Source organism: Cibotium barometz, chromosome 44 (assembly GCF_041138505.1).
Source record: "Cibotium barometz isolate CiBa-2024 chromosome 44, ASM4113850v1, whole genome shotgun sequence".
In the NCBI taxonomy this organism is placed as follows: domain Eukaryota; kingdom Viridiplantae; phylum Streptophyta; class Polypodiopsida; order Cyatheales; family Cibotiaceae; genus Cibotium; species Cibotium barometz.
Genome location: NC_141089.1, coordinates 9,186,103 through 9,200,897, shown reverse-complemented (window position 1 = coordinate 9,200,897; position 14,795 = coordinate 9,186,103). Strand labels below are relative to the sequence as shown.

Below are 14,795 nucleotides of genomic sequence, written 5' to 3'. Positions count from 1 at the left end.
CAACACTTGGTATCAGAGCTCGGAGCTTGCTGTGGATTTCTGCCCCAGGAAAAACTGCCGCTGACTGTGGAATTCTGTCGCCGAAATTCCGTCAAAAAACTGCCATTCAGTCCGCCGCCTGTGTTTCCGACGACAGCTGCCATTCCGTCCGCCGCCCTGCCGGCGACAGTAGTGCGCAGCAGGCTACCACCTCCGCCCCTGACTGGGCGGCGCTACTGCTCCCGTCGCCAGTGCCGCCCCTCCCAGCCGGCATCTCTGCTCGTCCACCGCCGCCCAGAGCCCGCATCCGTCCCTGGTCCGCCACCCAGATGCCACCGCCTTCATCGCCGAAGCTCAGCGCCCAGGCCTCTTCCCGACTGTGCATCAGTACTGCCTCTTCCCGACTATGAATCAGTACCGCCCACACGTGCAGGTACCTTTGTTTCAGCAAACAGAAAAATTAAACAAAGTAAACAAAATAAGTTTTGCAAGCACTCCGCTCCAGATTCGACAAATTTTGGGGGTTTGCCAGGAAGATTTGAAAGCTTGCAAGTGGTACAGGATTCAAGCAAATTGGAGGATTTCTCGATTTGAGGCCAATTTGAAAAATTGGACATGTTGCTTTGCTTGCATTTGGGAGTTTTCCAAATTGAAGTCAAAATCAGCAAATTGAAACTCTTTCAGTTGCAGAAATTTGGGGCTTTCGTGAAAATTGGCCAATTAGATGCACATTGAAGCGATTGGAGTGCATAACAAATGGGGATTTTCAGATTGGAGCATGTAATTGGGCATTACAGCTCCAATTTGTCGCGTATGTATACACATTGTGTGTAATTGGATAATTTGGTGCAGGTTTACACTTGCTTTGGCTTGCAGGCATACATTTCCACAGGACGTTTGGTTGCCTGGCAGTGCACATTGGTGCTTGGTTTGCTTGCAGGTATATTTTGTTGATATGGCACAGAATGCTACAGATGTATTTGGTGTGCTCACCCAGGAGGACAAGCTAGATGGATCTAACTCCTCCCTCTGGAGTTTCATGATCCATAATTTGCTGGTAGCCAAAGGGCTTTGGGGCATCGTGTGTGGTGATGATACACGCCCACTTACCATACAGCCAACCACGCCTCAAAGGGGAGGTGCTCAAAGAGCTCTTGATGTAGAACCTGCTCCCACACAAGAGCAGAAGAGATGGGACTCTAGAGATGCACAGGCCATGTCATTGATAGCCCTTTCAGTGAAAAGGACTATTATTACGCACATTCGTTCTTGCAAGACATCAAAGCTTGCATGGGACACATTGGAAGCTGGAAGCAATGTATCAGGTACGCAACGAGGCAAGAGTTGCCTACTTGAAGAGGCAATTGGATCTTCTTTCTATGGATGAGGGTGACTCCATGGCAGATGCAGGAACAATTGCTCAACATTGATGAGGTTATCCCAGACAGAATTATGGTCACCAACACTCTTCATTCTTTACCACCTTCCTACTTGGGCTTTCACATCTCTCTCAACCTCTCAATGAGAGGAGGTGGTGATCCAATCACTTTTGAAGAGCTCGTAGGTTTACTCTTGCAGGAAGAGCACACAAGAGCAAACTTAGCGAGCAACCGTGGTGGAGAAAAGGCATTTATAGCCAAGGATAAGGGTAAAGCAAAGAGCTTTAGGCATGGGGGACAACAATCTAGCAAGGCTGGTCATGGACAGCCCTCTTCTGGTGGTGAAAAGTCTGACAAAGGGGATGCAAACAAGCTCAAAAAGAGGGGCAAATGTCACTACTACCATAAGCCTGGACACTACATCAGTGAATGTAGGAAGCGGATTGCAAAAGAGGAAAGGAAAGAAGCAGGCAATGCAGTAGCAGACTCTTCTGATGACAAAGCACAGCAATCAGCTAATGAAATCCAGGAAGAGTACACTTTTTTGGTCACATGCACTAGTGACACACCAAGTGCTTCAGACACTGATATGTCTTGCATTGCATCTGACAGACAGAATGCATCATGGTATTTTGATAGTGGTGCTTCGAGCCACATCACTTCATGCAAAGATGTATTTCAGCACTTGGTTTATGCTTCAAATGGCCACACTGTATCATGTGCACATCATACCACATATCCAGTAAAGGGAATGGGCAATGTCATACTTATTGCAACCAATGGTGCCAATATTTGTATGAAAAATGTATTGTATGTTCCAGGGCTAAAGAAAATCTGCTCTCCGTCTCAACCATAAATGACCAAGATTTAAAGGTTGAATTTCAAGACAAGAAGTGTTTGGTAAAAGACCCATCAAAGGGTTATGAAATAGTCACTTCTAGAACACGATACAAAGGCTTGTATAAGCTAGACAGCTATGACAAGCGTACTTATGATGCAAATACAATGCTGCCCACACTCCTGCTATGCATGATGCAGAGCTATGGCATGCTCGTTTTGGGCATGTAAATTTTCAAACTTTGATGCTTTTGCAGAAGCATCATATGGTTGATAATATGCCGCCTCTTAAGTCTCCACCAAGACATGTATTTTCGGAAAGATGCAACGGAAACCATTCCCCAAAGATGGAGCTGTTAGAGCTGAAAGTAAATTACAGCTCATACATAGTGATGTATGTGGTCCAATGCGGACACCATCCATAGGGGGGCATCTTTACTTCGTCACATTCATTGATGACTACTCCAGGTTTGCTTGGGCTTACCCTTTGAAAGCAAAAGCAGATGTGTCTACATGCTTTCGACACTTTGTAGCAATGGCTGAAAATATGTGTGGATGTAAAGTCCAAACACTCCGCTCAGATAGAGGTGGAGAATACATGTCAAATGCATTCAAAGATTATATGCTTCAAAAGGGCATCAAACACCAATGTACTGTGCCTTATACACCGCAGCAGAATGGTGTAGCTGAAAGGAAAAATAGATTTCTCATGGAGATGGCAAGATGCATGGTGAAAGCACAAAAGTTGCCTCACAAATTTTGGATGGAAGCTATAATGTGTGCAACCCATGTGTTGAATAGGTGTCCAACAAAAGCTTTGAAAACCATAACACCATTTGAGGCTTGGTATAGCCGAAAGCCAACAATGGATTATATGCGTACATTTGGGTGTTTGGCTTATGCACATGTGCCAAAACAACTCCGAACAAAGCTAGATGACAAAGCAATTAAATGCATTTTTGTGGGCTACAGCAATGAAAGCAAAGGATACCGTCTTTATAATCCAACTACACGAAGGATTTTTGTCAGTAGAGATGTGGTATTTGCTGAAAATTCGGAACAGCCCATGTACAGCTTGTATAAAAGCAATGATACAGGCATACAGGACATGTTTGATGGACTTTTACCCATTGCAATTAGGGGGGATTCAGAGCAACCAGCCCCTACACAAGAAAATCCACATGTAGAACATGTAGACCAGCCAGCCATTTAGCCCCCTTCTATGGAAGAAGTGGAAGATCTTGTCAGGGAAGAGCAAGCAGCCATAGACACAGCCAAGTCAATGCCAAGATGGTTGCTGAAAACTTTGCAAGAAAGCAAACTTGCAGCTCCTCTCACAGGTAGAACAAGGGCTAGTTCCAGCCATGCTTTGAATGCACATCGTGGGGAATCTGCATTAGCAATGGGTGGTCTCTTTGATTTAGAAGAGCCTTCTTCTTATGAAGAAGCACATGAGAATGAGCATTGGTTGCAAGCTATGCAAGCTGAAATTTCTTCTATCATGAAGAACAATACATGGGATCTTGTGGAATTGCCTAAAGGCAAGCATGTCATTGGAACAAAGTGGGTGTACAAAGTCAAACGAAAGTCTGATGGTACTATTGACAGGTACAAAGCAAGACTTGTGGCTAAAGCCTACTCCTAGAATGACCACAATAAGATCAGTGATTGCATTGACTGCACATAAAGGATGGAAAGGGCAGACATCAAAACTGCATTCTTAAATGGGGATTTACAGGAGGAAGTATATGTAAATCAGCCCATTGGTTTTGTAGTTCCTGGTGAGGAACATAAAGTATGCAGGTTGCACAAAGCATTGTATGGGTTAAAGCAAGCTCCAAGAGCTTGGTATGATAAGATACATGCTCATCTAACCAGCCAAGGTTATGAGAATAGTCCAGCTGAAAGCACATTGTATGTGAAAAAAACTGATGCCGATATTCTCATAGTCATCTTGTATGTAGATGACATGCTCATTACAGGTACTAGCAAAGCACAAATTTCAGATTTCAAAGCTGATTTGAAAGCTGAATTTGATATGTCAGATTTGGAGCCTTTACACTACGATCTCGGCATACAGTTTATGCATACAGATGATGGCATTGTTATGCAGCAAACTAAGTACATAAAAAGTTTGCTAAAAAGGTTTCACATGGATGAATGTAAGCCCATTTCTACTCCGGTAGAACCAGGTGTACGGCTTACTATGCATGATATTGGAGAGCCTTTTGAGGCCGGCATTTACAGCCAGGCAGTGGGATGCCTCATTTACTTGTGTAACACGAGGCCAGACATATCTTTTGGGGTGTCTTTGTTGAGCAAATTCATGCACAGCCCAGGCACAAAGCATTGGCAAGCAGTTAAACGCATTTTTCGTTATCTTAAGGGTACCCTGGATCTTGGTTTGTTCTACCCCAGGGGGGGCAGCTTGCAGCTTTATGAATACAATGCTTCAGATTGGACTGGTGATTATGATACCAGGCAATCCACCAGTGGGAGTTCTTGGCAGTTCATGCATATCTTGGTTGAGTAAAAAGCAACCCACTGTTGCTACATCTACTTGTGAGGCTGAGTACAGGGCAGTCTTTACAGCTACAGTAGATTGTGTATGGTTGAGGAGACTATTGGCTGATCTTCATGAGTGTCAGCAGACACCCACCACCATTCTCACTCATAGCCAGAGTGCTATGGCCGTGGCACGAAATCCAGTATTTCATGCACGTACCAAGCACATAGAGATTCATTATCACTATGTCAGAGAGAGGCTACATGCAGGGGAGATCAGTTTATCTTATTGCCCTACACAGGATAATGTTGCAAATCTATTCACAAAGACTTTACCTCGAGAAAAGTTTGAAGCTTTCCGCAAAGCTTTGGGCTTACTCTCATACAGAGAGTGATCTGCTACCTTGTACAGGTTCACACTTCCACTACAAGGGGGATTTCTAGGCATATGCTCAGTTATGGTAGTGCTATGTGTGAACAGGGCTTAACCAAGGGCACTTTTTCCCATGTGGTTTTTTCCCTTGGACATCAAGTGTGAAAGGACACTCTAACATATAATATTTTGTACTTCTATATTATATGGATGTGGCACACATGCAAGGGTTGACTTGCATTTTGTGGATACCACACTTTTGGCTCTCTCATTTCTGTGTGTGAGCTTCTCTATCCTGCACCTAACCCTAATGTGCAGGTTTGTGTGTGTGAGTGTGTGAGTCCAACACCCAACAATAAGAGGCTCAAAGTAAACATGGTGCTTCCTGATATTTACACGGCTTGGATGTTGCTTTTGTGCAGATTAACAAGAACCGGTGTCTGTGGTACTTCTTCCTATGCCCACCAAATCCACACGTATAACGCCAGTATAGGTGCATACCAGTGTTTGCAGTACTTCTCGTATGACCACCAAACTCATACAGGTATAATGCCAGTATAGGTGTGTACAGCCATGGGGTGGCAAACCGATGTTACACAAGAGAGATACGCTGTTTATAAGGTTTTTAAAGCTAAGGTTGATAGAAATATTTATTAGCCTTAGGCTTCACTATAATAAAACACCCAAATGATAGTGAAAATAAGTCAACTATAAGCGTTCTAATAAGTTAGTGCAAAATGGCAAGAAGAAACAAAAATGCATGCTACAGAAGAAAGTTGGACTACTATAAAAGGGGCGCGTACAGGCACGGAATTTACCAATGAAAAATTAAGCATCTCTTCAACACGCAGCCAATTAAAGCCTAAATCAGCTTTGCAGAATTTAGTTAGTAGATAAGCTAATTAACAGTGAACTCGAAAATCAACAGAGGATTCTTGCTCTATTTTCCACCCGACCATAAAATGATCTCGTCTTGCACAATTCTTTCCTATTGGATATTGCCACAATTTGTTGCTTCTACACGTGCTAGAGCATTCTCCCCCTTGCTTTATTCTTGCCATATGACGAATGTCTTTGGGTGTCCCCATAGGCCTTTCTGCTACACATTGGCCACCCCAAGCATTAGTTAAGCCCTCTAGAGTCCCTAATTATTCACCCATCCCTAGAGGAATATCATCAATACACAACATGTAACATGCCTTGCTCTAATGCCAATGTAAGGACCATGTCATGCAAAACCATTAATAGTTAGCTTTCTTTCCAAAGAACACAAGGAACCTAGCATCTAGAGCTCATAAGCTCACCCTCGAGCTAGAGGTCTAGAGGCATCTAGAGACATGACTCTAGCACATGTACTGAGCCTTGGCATCGGATACCATTAGGAGACACACTCCTCTCGGTGTGGCCCCACAAAGTAAAATCTATGTTAGGCCATGAGTCCAAGATGGAATTATCAATTTCCCTCCATAACTAAGCCAATAATTGACTTACATAGCCTAATGCCTCTCTAGCCACTAAAGCTCCCCCATACATGCCTTAACCCAACCCCCCCTAGGTTAACCTAACCAAAGTTAGACATGTTAGCTAAACCAGGCGCTTGAAAGAGTGATTTCTAAAGAATTATGTTAATTCAATAGCTCTTTCAAGTACTTGAAGAATTACATTAATTCAATAGAGTTATACAAGTAGAAAAATCATAATAGCTGGTGAAAGCATTCTGTGTAAGGACAGAGAATGACCTTACAATACTATGATTACAAAGCTTCATATATAGCTTCATTAAGTTTAATTGTGTTAGACGAAGGCAACCAAAAGAGATAACACTTGAACCAGACGTTTCTATGAGCTTGTACCTCCAAAATATTGAGCATCTTTGTCATTTGTGCAAACAAAAGAACCCTATGATGCTCAGCTCGAAGACGCTTCAGTAGAACATCGAGTGTCTGTAGCTTTCCAGAATCCTAGTTAAAAAAAGAAAGAGAGATTAGAGATTGCTCAACAAACTAAAAACCTATCAGACTTTGCCTTATTACAACGAAGAACTGCAAGGACCATCATTCCAAACTTACAGTCAGCATCTTTGCAAAGTCAAAACTTTGTAAAGGTGGAGATGATCCAAAGATGTGATATGGCAATGCCAGCATTGGCTGCTGCGAATGAACTCTTAAATCTTGCTCCTGAATGTACTGATGTGGTGAAACTGGAACAGCCGGCCCGTTCCGATCCGAAGTGCGAGCAAAACCCAAAAGAAGCCTTTTGATCCAAGGGTTTTGCAGCTCTTCTTCCCTCTGATATGTGAACCCTCGATTTGAGCACAATACCTCAATCTACAAAACAAACAATGTGAAAATAGCCATCAGCCTGACACATGTTAAACGGTTTGCATCAAGGAAAAGTCACCTTCAAAACAATTGGAAAACTGGTGCCAATTTGAAAAGCAGAATTGAGCATTGAAAAAAAAAAAACAGAACATCAGCAGGCCTCAAGTGGTCACATTTATCTGCCAAGACAATTTCACCATGCTTGGGCAATCAAATTTTCATCCTTGAATGGTTGCAGCCCGATTAGGGTTTCCATTGTACGGATTATTAGGGTTTCTATTGTGCGGCCTATTTTCTTCTATGTGCAGTCATTCCAGACCCATGAGAACTATACTATGTACCTCAACAATCTGTACAAAGCCACCCCCACCCCCCCCCCCCCCCCCCGTGTTCTGTTTTACGCCAACCACTTTCCATGTTTCTACTTGTGCCAACCAACATAGCTTATCCAATAGCCCACATAGCTGTCCAGAAACCCATATGGCTGAATCATAAGCCCATAAAGATGTCCATGGACCCCTATGGCTGAATCATAAGCCCATAAAGCTGTCCATGAACCTATATAGCTGAGAGACAATACCCCATGACAATAGCAAGTGCCCAATGGCAATAGCAAGTGTCCAATGGCAATAGCAAGTGTCACCAATTGAGAAGACAAATGCCCAATGGCTGAAACTCATAATGATTAAATACCCTTGCCTTCAATATATATTCGCAATGGAAGCCTTCAAAGCAATCCCCAACTGCCAGTATAGTTCACAGGCAGCCTGAAAGAGAGAAAGAGAGAGAGAAAAGAAAAGAAGAAAAGAAAAGATATATTAGCATCTACGGAAGGCCAGATTGGCCTATGAGACAAATCTATATACAACAAGTCCATGTCTTGAGTATCATGGAAAGAAAAACTGAAATGAAAAGCTAATCCTAGTCATATGCGGCTCACTATGCAATCACTGTCTAGCATGTTATAGCTGTACAATCATGATAGGTGGTATACTACTAATTCCACCCACTGGAAATGGTGGGGTGTAGTACATCATACATGGGGCATGGGGCAAGGAGGACTCTCACATCTGTTGTGCCCTGGTGTAGCCTTTGGACGCTCTCCTCAATAGCTCTACAGTATCATGCTTGGATCTAGGCAAACTGGGCCTAATGGAGTAGTGGTGGTCTGCGTCCGGGTAGTCCTGATCTCGTGGCAACTCTAATCTCCGAGGCTCTCTGTAGTGTGAGGTAGATGATGCAAGGGGAGGGGGATGTGGCTCGCTGATAGGCCTGAAGAAGCTGGTGATATGTGGCTGGGATCTCTAGTTTTGCACCTATAGAAGCCTCTCTCTATGCCAGTGTAGCTCAAGGAGGAAAAGGCCTAAACATCTCTAATCGGGATACTCCATCACCCAGCTAAGTGGGCCAAAACCCTCTCTGAACAAGCAATGGTATCTCCCTCTGATCTCATAATATACACGGCATCTTCATATGTAATGCTCCTCTGTCTCTACCTCTCTGTGGCATAATCTGCATACTATGTCCTCTCTAAGGGTCTGTGATGCTCTCCCTGCCTCAATCTCCAGAGTGTGAGGGGAAACTTTGATCTGACCAATAGTCACCCTCATAGCATGAGACATGTCACATGTGTACATACATATAGCCTGGGCGTCCGACAAATCCATCCTCTGTGAATCTAAGGAAATGATCTCTATAGTACTGCATCTTGGTGGGAAGGGCACCCGACCAAGTCTCCCTAGTGTGCATCTGGATGAAATCCTGTGTCATAACTCTATTCCTCTCCTCTTGGGAGAGTGTAAAGTATGGGGAGTCATCATCACACTGGAAGGGTGGTAATCTATCCATGTTGATCCCATGTGTTGAGAACCACTCATCTACTGCAGCATACCATGACGCGTGATGGCCCACTGCGGCGATACACTGTGAGGACTCCATGGCCAAGCGGGGTAGTCTCTCTGGACCCATGCCTCTGATGCGTCTAACGTAGGCTATGGTCTGAAATAGAGCCTCGACCATCATGGGGGGCACTGCAAGCTCTACTCTGACGATCTCATATTTGTTTAAGAATTGATATTAATGGGAAGATCCCCATCATTTTGAGTCATATTTCTCATAGTATCCTAGGTTTTGAAAATATCCTTGATGCACTACAGCATGTCGGGGGCACACAACGTTGTCTAGGAGCGTTTTAATAGCATTTTGGAAGGAGGAATATTGGGTTTTTTATGCTGCTCATCTTTTCACTACATGCAACAGCATGTTTTCACTGCACAATAACATTTTCATTGGTAAAAACACTACTCAACCACACATTCACTACAGCCCAAATCCCCTCAGCGATGTTTGTTTTTGTCACTACATGCATCGCTACTGAGCATCGTGTGTGCGGCACTCAAAACGACGAGCATACATCGCATAAGCAATGCAATTGCATCATTTAAATGACGCTTCTACATGGCATAAATGACACCTATTGCATGGGCATCATATAAAGATGGTTCATTACAAAAATAAAAGTCTGTTGATTACGCGATGACAAGAAACATGTGGTATTGATGGTTTGTGGCGAATCATCCTAGAGATCATGAGGATCTGCAGTCTCTCCATCCGACGCCAATCATATGTGGAGAGGTTAGGGGCCCAAACCAATGTTGCATACATCATAGCTAGGGTGACTAAAGTGTCAAATAGCCATCCTTTGGTGCGAGGCTCCTGGAACTCAGCCTGACGACACTGTTGCTCCGTCAATGCAAGGACAGCATAACCTCGGGTGAGCCTGTCTTCATGGAGAAACGGCTCCCATTACTAGTGAAGGTAATACCCAAGTTATATGTTGGCATTTTTCACATAGTTTTCCAGCATTTTATCACCATTAGTCTATTTATCTAGTCGTGTAGCTTTAGGGAGCGAGTCGGCCAGCTTTACAGCCAACCGACCAGCCCATAAATAGCATTGTTTCTCATCATTCATTCATCAGCCTTCAAGCATTTCAGTCTTCAGCCACCTGGAGCTTCATCGCTTGAGCGTATAGAGCATACTTCAGCAAACGCATCAGCCCATATTCAGCCAAGGAAGGAAGCGCTAAAGAACTTGCATTTTCAGCCTTCATCCAGAATCCAGCATCCATACATATCATCGTTTTGCTACAGTCCTCATGGCAAAGTTAAAACGCATTCATACATTCACAACCTAGAACAGTCCCATTCAGCCCCTTCTCTCAGCCTCAGATTTACAGCCTTTCTACATTCCATTGGAAGAGTGCATAGGCTTGAGATCGGTCATCATTGGTGCCTCTACAACCGTGTAGAGTTCAACCGGACTCTTGGTCTTTCAAAGGTCTTGCATTTGGCTTATCTACAATCTAAAGTCAGTCCCTCCGTCATTTTGTTCAAAGATAATAAAGCAAATACTCCTAGCAATAGGAGGGGACCCTTCAGTGGGTAATTTGGGACCCAATAAGGTGTACAGATCTCTCTCTCTCTCTCTCTCTCTCTCTCTCTCTCTCTCATCTCTTAAAGTTTGAAGTGCTAAAAGTGGATTGCTAAATACTCGTGAAACTCAGCATAAAGAAGGCGGTGTGAGACTGTGTGTGACAGGATCCTTCATTACGCATAATTCCGTTGCATGTTACAAGCTCAACGGATTCGTGGAATCTAGGAGGTAGTCTACTGTGCTGCTCCCTCCTCTGTGTGGGAAGCAAGTGAGAGCTCCAAATGATGGCCACCAATTACGTTATAGATAACGAGATGATGTCTTGAAACTAGCTCCAAGAGTCATTGGCCGTACTGAGTGATATCTGCTCTGTTCGCTGATCTCTGCTCCACCTCTGATTCCTCCAAGGAGGGTAACTGAATGGGGTCCCTAAAGTCGAAGGTGTTGCACTGTCGACTCTGTCCTCATGTTAAAGTCCCCGGCCAAGAGAACCTCACATAGCTGCATATACTGTGTGATGTCCTTTGATAGGGCACATATGGTGAGTCCAACCTCTCTCTATGTCCCTGCTCTTCCTCCGGCAACTTGTCATTGGGCTGTGTCAATCGTGCATAGCGGGATGTGTCAGGTGCAAAGTAGCATAGTGCTATTATCCTCACCCTTAGATAGTCAGTTAGTCCAAGTCCCTTAACCCACTTGAAGAGATGCATTCATGCATGTAGAGTTAGTATAAACCTTAGGGTTTGCATTAGAAAGCACTCTACATATTGCATTTCATTCATCCATTGCATATAGACCATTGCAGAAGCCTTCAAATAACATCTAGTATTTATTAATATTTATCTAGCATTTTTTCCATAATTTCCAGCATTTAATACCATTTATTTATCATGAACAAGTCGTGTAGAGCATTTGGTGTCCAGTCGGCCAGGCTGCCAGCCCTTCAGCCAACCGAGCAGCCACTTGGAAGCATATAAATAGGTTGCTTTTGCACCATTCACTCATTCATATCATTATTCAGCCCACAAGCCATCAACACTTGGAGCCTTCAGCCCAAGGAGCATAAGCGATTGGAGCATTCAGCATATCAGCTCTCAGCATTTCATCCATCAGCACGTAGGAGCATCAACGCATGAGCATTCAGCCTTCATTCATCAAAACACAGCATCTACGGCATTCAGCCCTTCAGGACACCTTGCATTTTCATCATACATACAGTTTTCAGCATCCTTATCTTCATCGTTTTGCTACAGCACTTTGGTGAAGGTAAAACTCAACATTCATACATAGCGAAGACAGTCCCAATCAGCCCATACCTCAGCCTCAGATTTGCAGCCTTCCCTCGTTCCATTGGGAAGAGTGCATAGGCTCGAGATTGGTCATCATGGGTGCTTCTACAGCCGTGTACAGTTCAGCCCGACTCTTGGTCCTCAGAGATTTTGCGTTTGCTTATCGTCAGTCCACAGTCAGTCTCTTCAAAGTAATAAAGCAAATACTATTCCGGTAACGGGATAGGGGCCTTTCAGTGGGTAATTCGGGACCCCATACAGTGTACAGTGTACAGCCCACAGAGCCATGCTCCACAGTCTCCACCTTCTTCACCCCACCTATGGTTAGGAGGGCCATATGCCGACTCCAACATGGACGGGCGACAGATCATACAGGATTACAAGGAGAGCATCTCATCTATGCTATTGATACATTGGCACCATTTCTTGCTCATCTCTTCAACAGAGCTCTGTCAGAGGGGTTTCCGGCGGAGTGGACGATGCACACTATTGTGCCGATCCATAAAGCGGGAGATGTACTAGACCCCGGGAACTACAGGACCATCATGATTGGCCATATATTGGCCAAACTATACGAGGCAGTTTTGGAGGCAAAGCTGAGCACTCATGCAGAGATTGGGGGATTGAGAGCAGCAGGCCAGGCAGGGTTCCGTCGAGCCTTCTCGACCATCGACCACATTTTTACATTGAGGTGCCTGATTGATCAGGCCAAGGTACGGAGGCAACGGCTCTATTGTTGCTTTGTGGATTTCCGCAAGGCATTTGATACTATGCCCAGAGAGCGCCTCCACACACTAGGCATACCTTCAGACATGATGTGGGGCATATAGAGGCTATATGAGCAGGTCTTTGGGAGAGTCCGATGCCCAGGAGGCTTGTCCGACACAGTTGCTAGCACCATTGGTGTGAAGAACGGGTGCCCGCTCTCCCCCACGCTCTTTGGGCTCTATATTGATGAGGTGGTCGATTACATCACACAGGGAGGAGGCTCTGGGGTTGAGCTATCAGGTATTACTGTCCATGTTATGCTTTATGCTGATGACATCGTCTTGGTATCCGACACGCAGGTTGGGCTTCAAAGACACCTTGTGGCTCTTGATGACTTCTGCGCACAGCAGGGTGGGAAAACCAAGGTTATGATCTTCCACACTTCACCCGCAGTCAGGAGCCACACTACTCTCACATTAGCAGGAGGGCGGGTCGAGGTGGTGAGCTCTTATGTTTACCTTGGCATCACATTTACTAGCTCAGCTGGACGCTTCTCCATGGCTCAGGCAGTCCGAGAGACAGAGTGACCCGGGGGTATGCAGCTCTTGCTGGCCTTGAGCGTCAGTGTCATCAGGCACATTTTCAGGAACCCCGCACGAAGGGGTGGCTCTTTGATACATTAGTGATACCAGCCTTGATGTATGCAGCAGAGGTTTGGGCACCAGGGCTTGCAGCCTCCACATGGGTACAGCTGGAGAGACCACAGATCTTGATGCTCTCGAGGATGATACGCAGCAAACCATCCGTCCCGCACGACATTGTTCGAGCTGAGTTTGCTGCACCACCTATGGCAGTGGAGGCATTGTTCCAGACGATCTCCTTTATATACAGGATGAGGGAGATGCCCACGGAGAGATTATCCCGTGGAGCTTTTGAGGCATCCAGACAGCTGGCCAAGGCTGGACACACTGGATCTTGGTATGCACAGATGCTACAGTGGTTCTCACATCATCGTAGGACATTGAGCGGTTGCCACCTTTTCAGTATGATCAGTCTGCTCCACGGGGTTACCTCTCTCTCAATGAGAGGAACAGAGTGATGAGACAGGACATATGGCAGCACTACATACAGGAGACATGGACAGCACCAGAGAGCCCACTACCACCGAATATGCTGTATTACAGAGACCACTTTATGAGCATCTCAGGGGATGGGTTTATACATTGACCACGGTACATGGATGTATACATGCCACACAGCTCTCGCGTTGCTATTGGACAGCTACGAGTCTCATCACATCAGCTAGAGATAGAGGCTGGGAGAGCGGCACGGGTTCCCAAAGCTAAGCGGATATGCAAATTGTGCCGCGAGGAGGTGGAGACTGAGGATCACTTTGTATGTAGATGTAGAGCCCACCAAGGGGTCAGAGATAGATATGCAGGATTGTTTGAGGAGCACTCTTCACTACATCAGTTGATGAAGGCCTCGGACCAGCGACAGCATGGCAGACTACTACTAGAGCTTCATAGTTCTCGAGAGAGACTCCTCCAAACACCCGCTCCCACTAGGGATGGGAGACAGTCCCAGCTCACAGATTTCTTCCAGAGAGCTATGCCAGTGCCAGCTGATGTACCACGTGGGGTGACCGCACAGAGAGCAGAGGAATTGAGATCCAGGAGGAGACCTAGACAGACTGGACATAGAGCACCCAGGCTCAGTCACCGAGAGATAGCAGCTATCCGAATGAGACACCAGATGGAGACACAGGAGAGGCTAGCTCGCTTTCACTCAGACTCAGGGTACATGTTCACGTCATTCACAGCCTCACCATCGGCGATGTATGATATCTTATATCCCTCTTATGGCACTGGATGGAGTTAGACATAGATCTGCATAGCATGCTTGTACTACCCCTTCAGCATATAGAGATGCATCTTGCCTTAGCACTCCATCCACATCCCCACCCCCC

The 14,795-nt window shown here is 45.2% G+C and overlaps 1 protein-coding gene across 12 annotated transcripts in view; it reads right to left on the bottom strand.

Annotated features, from left to right (window-relative positions):
* The window catches only part of LOC147612928 (chromatin-remodeling ATPase INO80-like), a 94,605-nt gene that overhangs the window by 49,950 nt on the left and 29,860 nt on the right, over nt 1-14,795 (bottom strand). For 10 of the 12 annotated variants that reach the window (XR_015263326.1, XR_015263328.1, XR_015263327.1 and 7 more), the window contains exons 17-18: nt 7,143-7,400; nt 6,927-7,034 (exon numbers count right to left, since the gene is read on the bottom strand). The exons of 1 other annotated variant lie outside the window; for it this stretch is intronic. Coding sequence is in view for 8 of the 11 variants with exons in the window: in XM_086782200.1 (XP_086638326.1) it covers nt 6,927-7,034; nt 7,143-7,400 (366 nt within the window). In the remaining 3 variants the exon portion in view is untranslated. The remainder of the gene's footprint in view (nt 1-6,926; nt 7,035-7,142; nt 7,401-14,795) is intronic. One more of the 12 variants, XM_086782202.1, reaches the window with a different exon arrangement.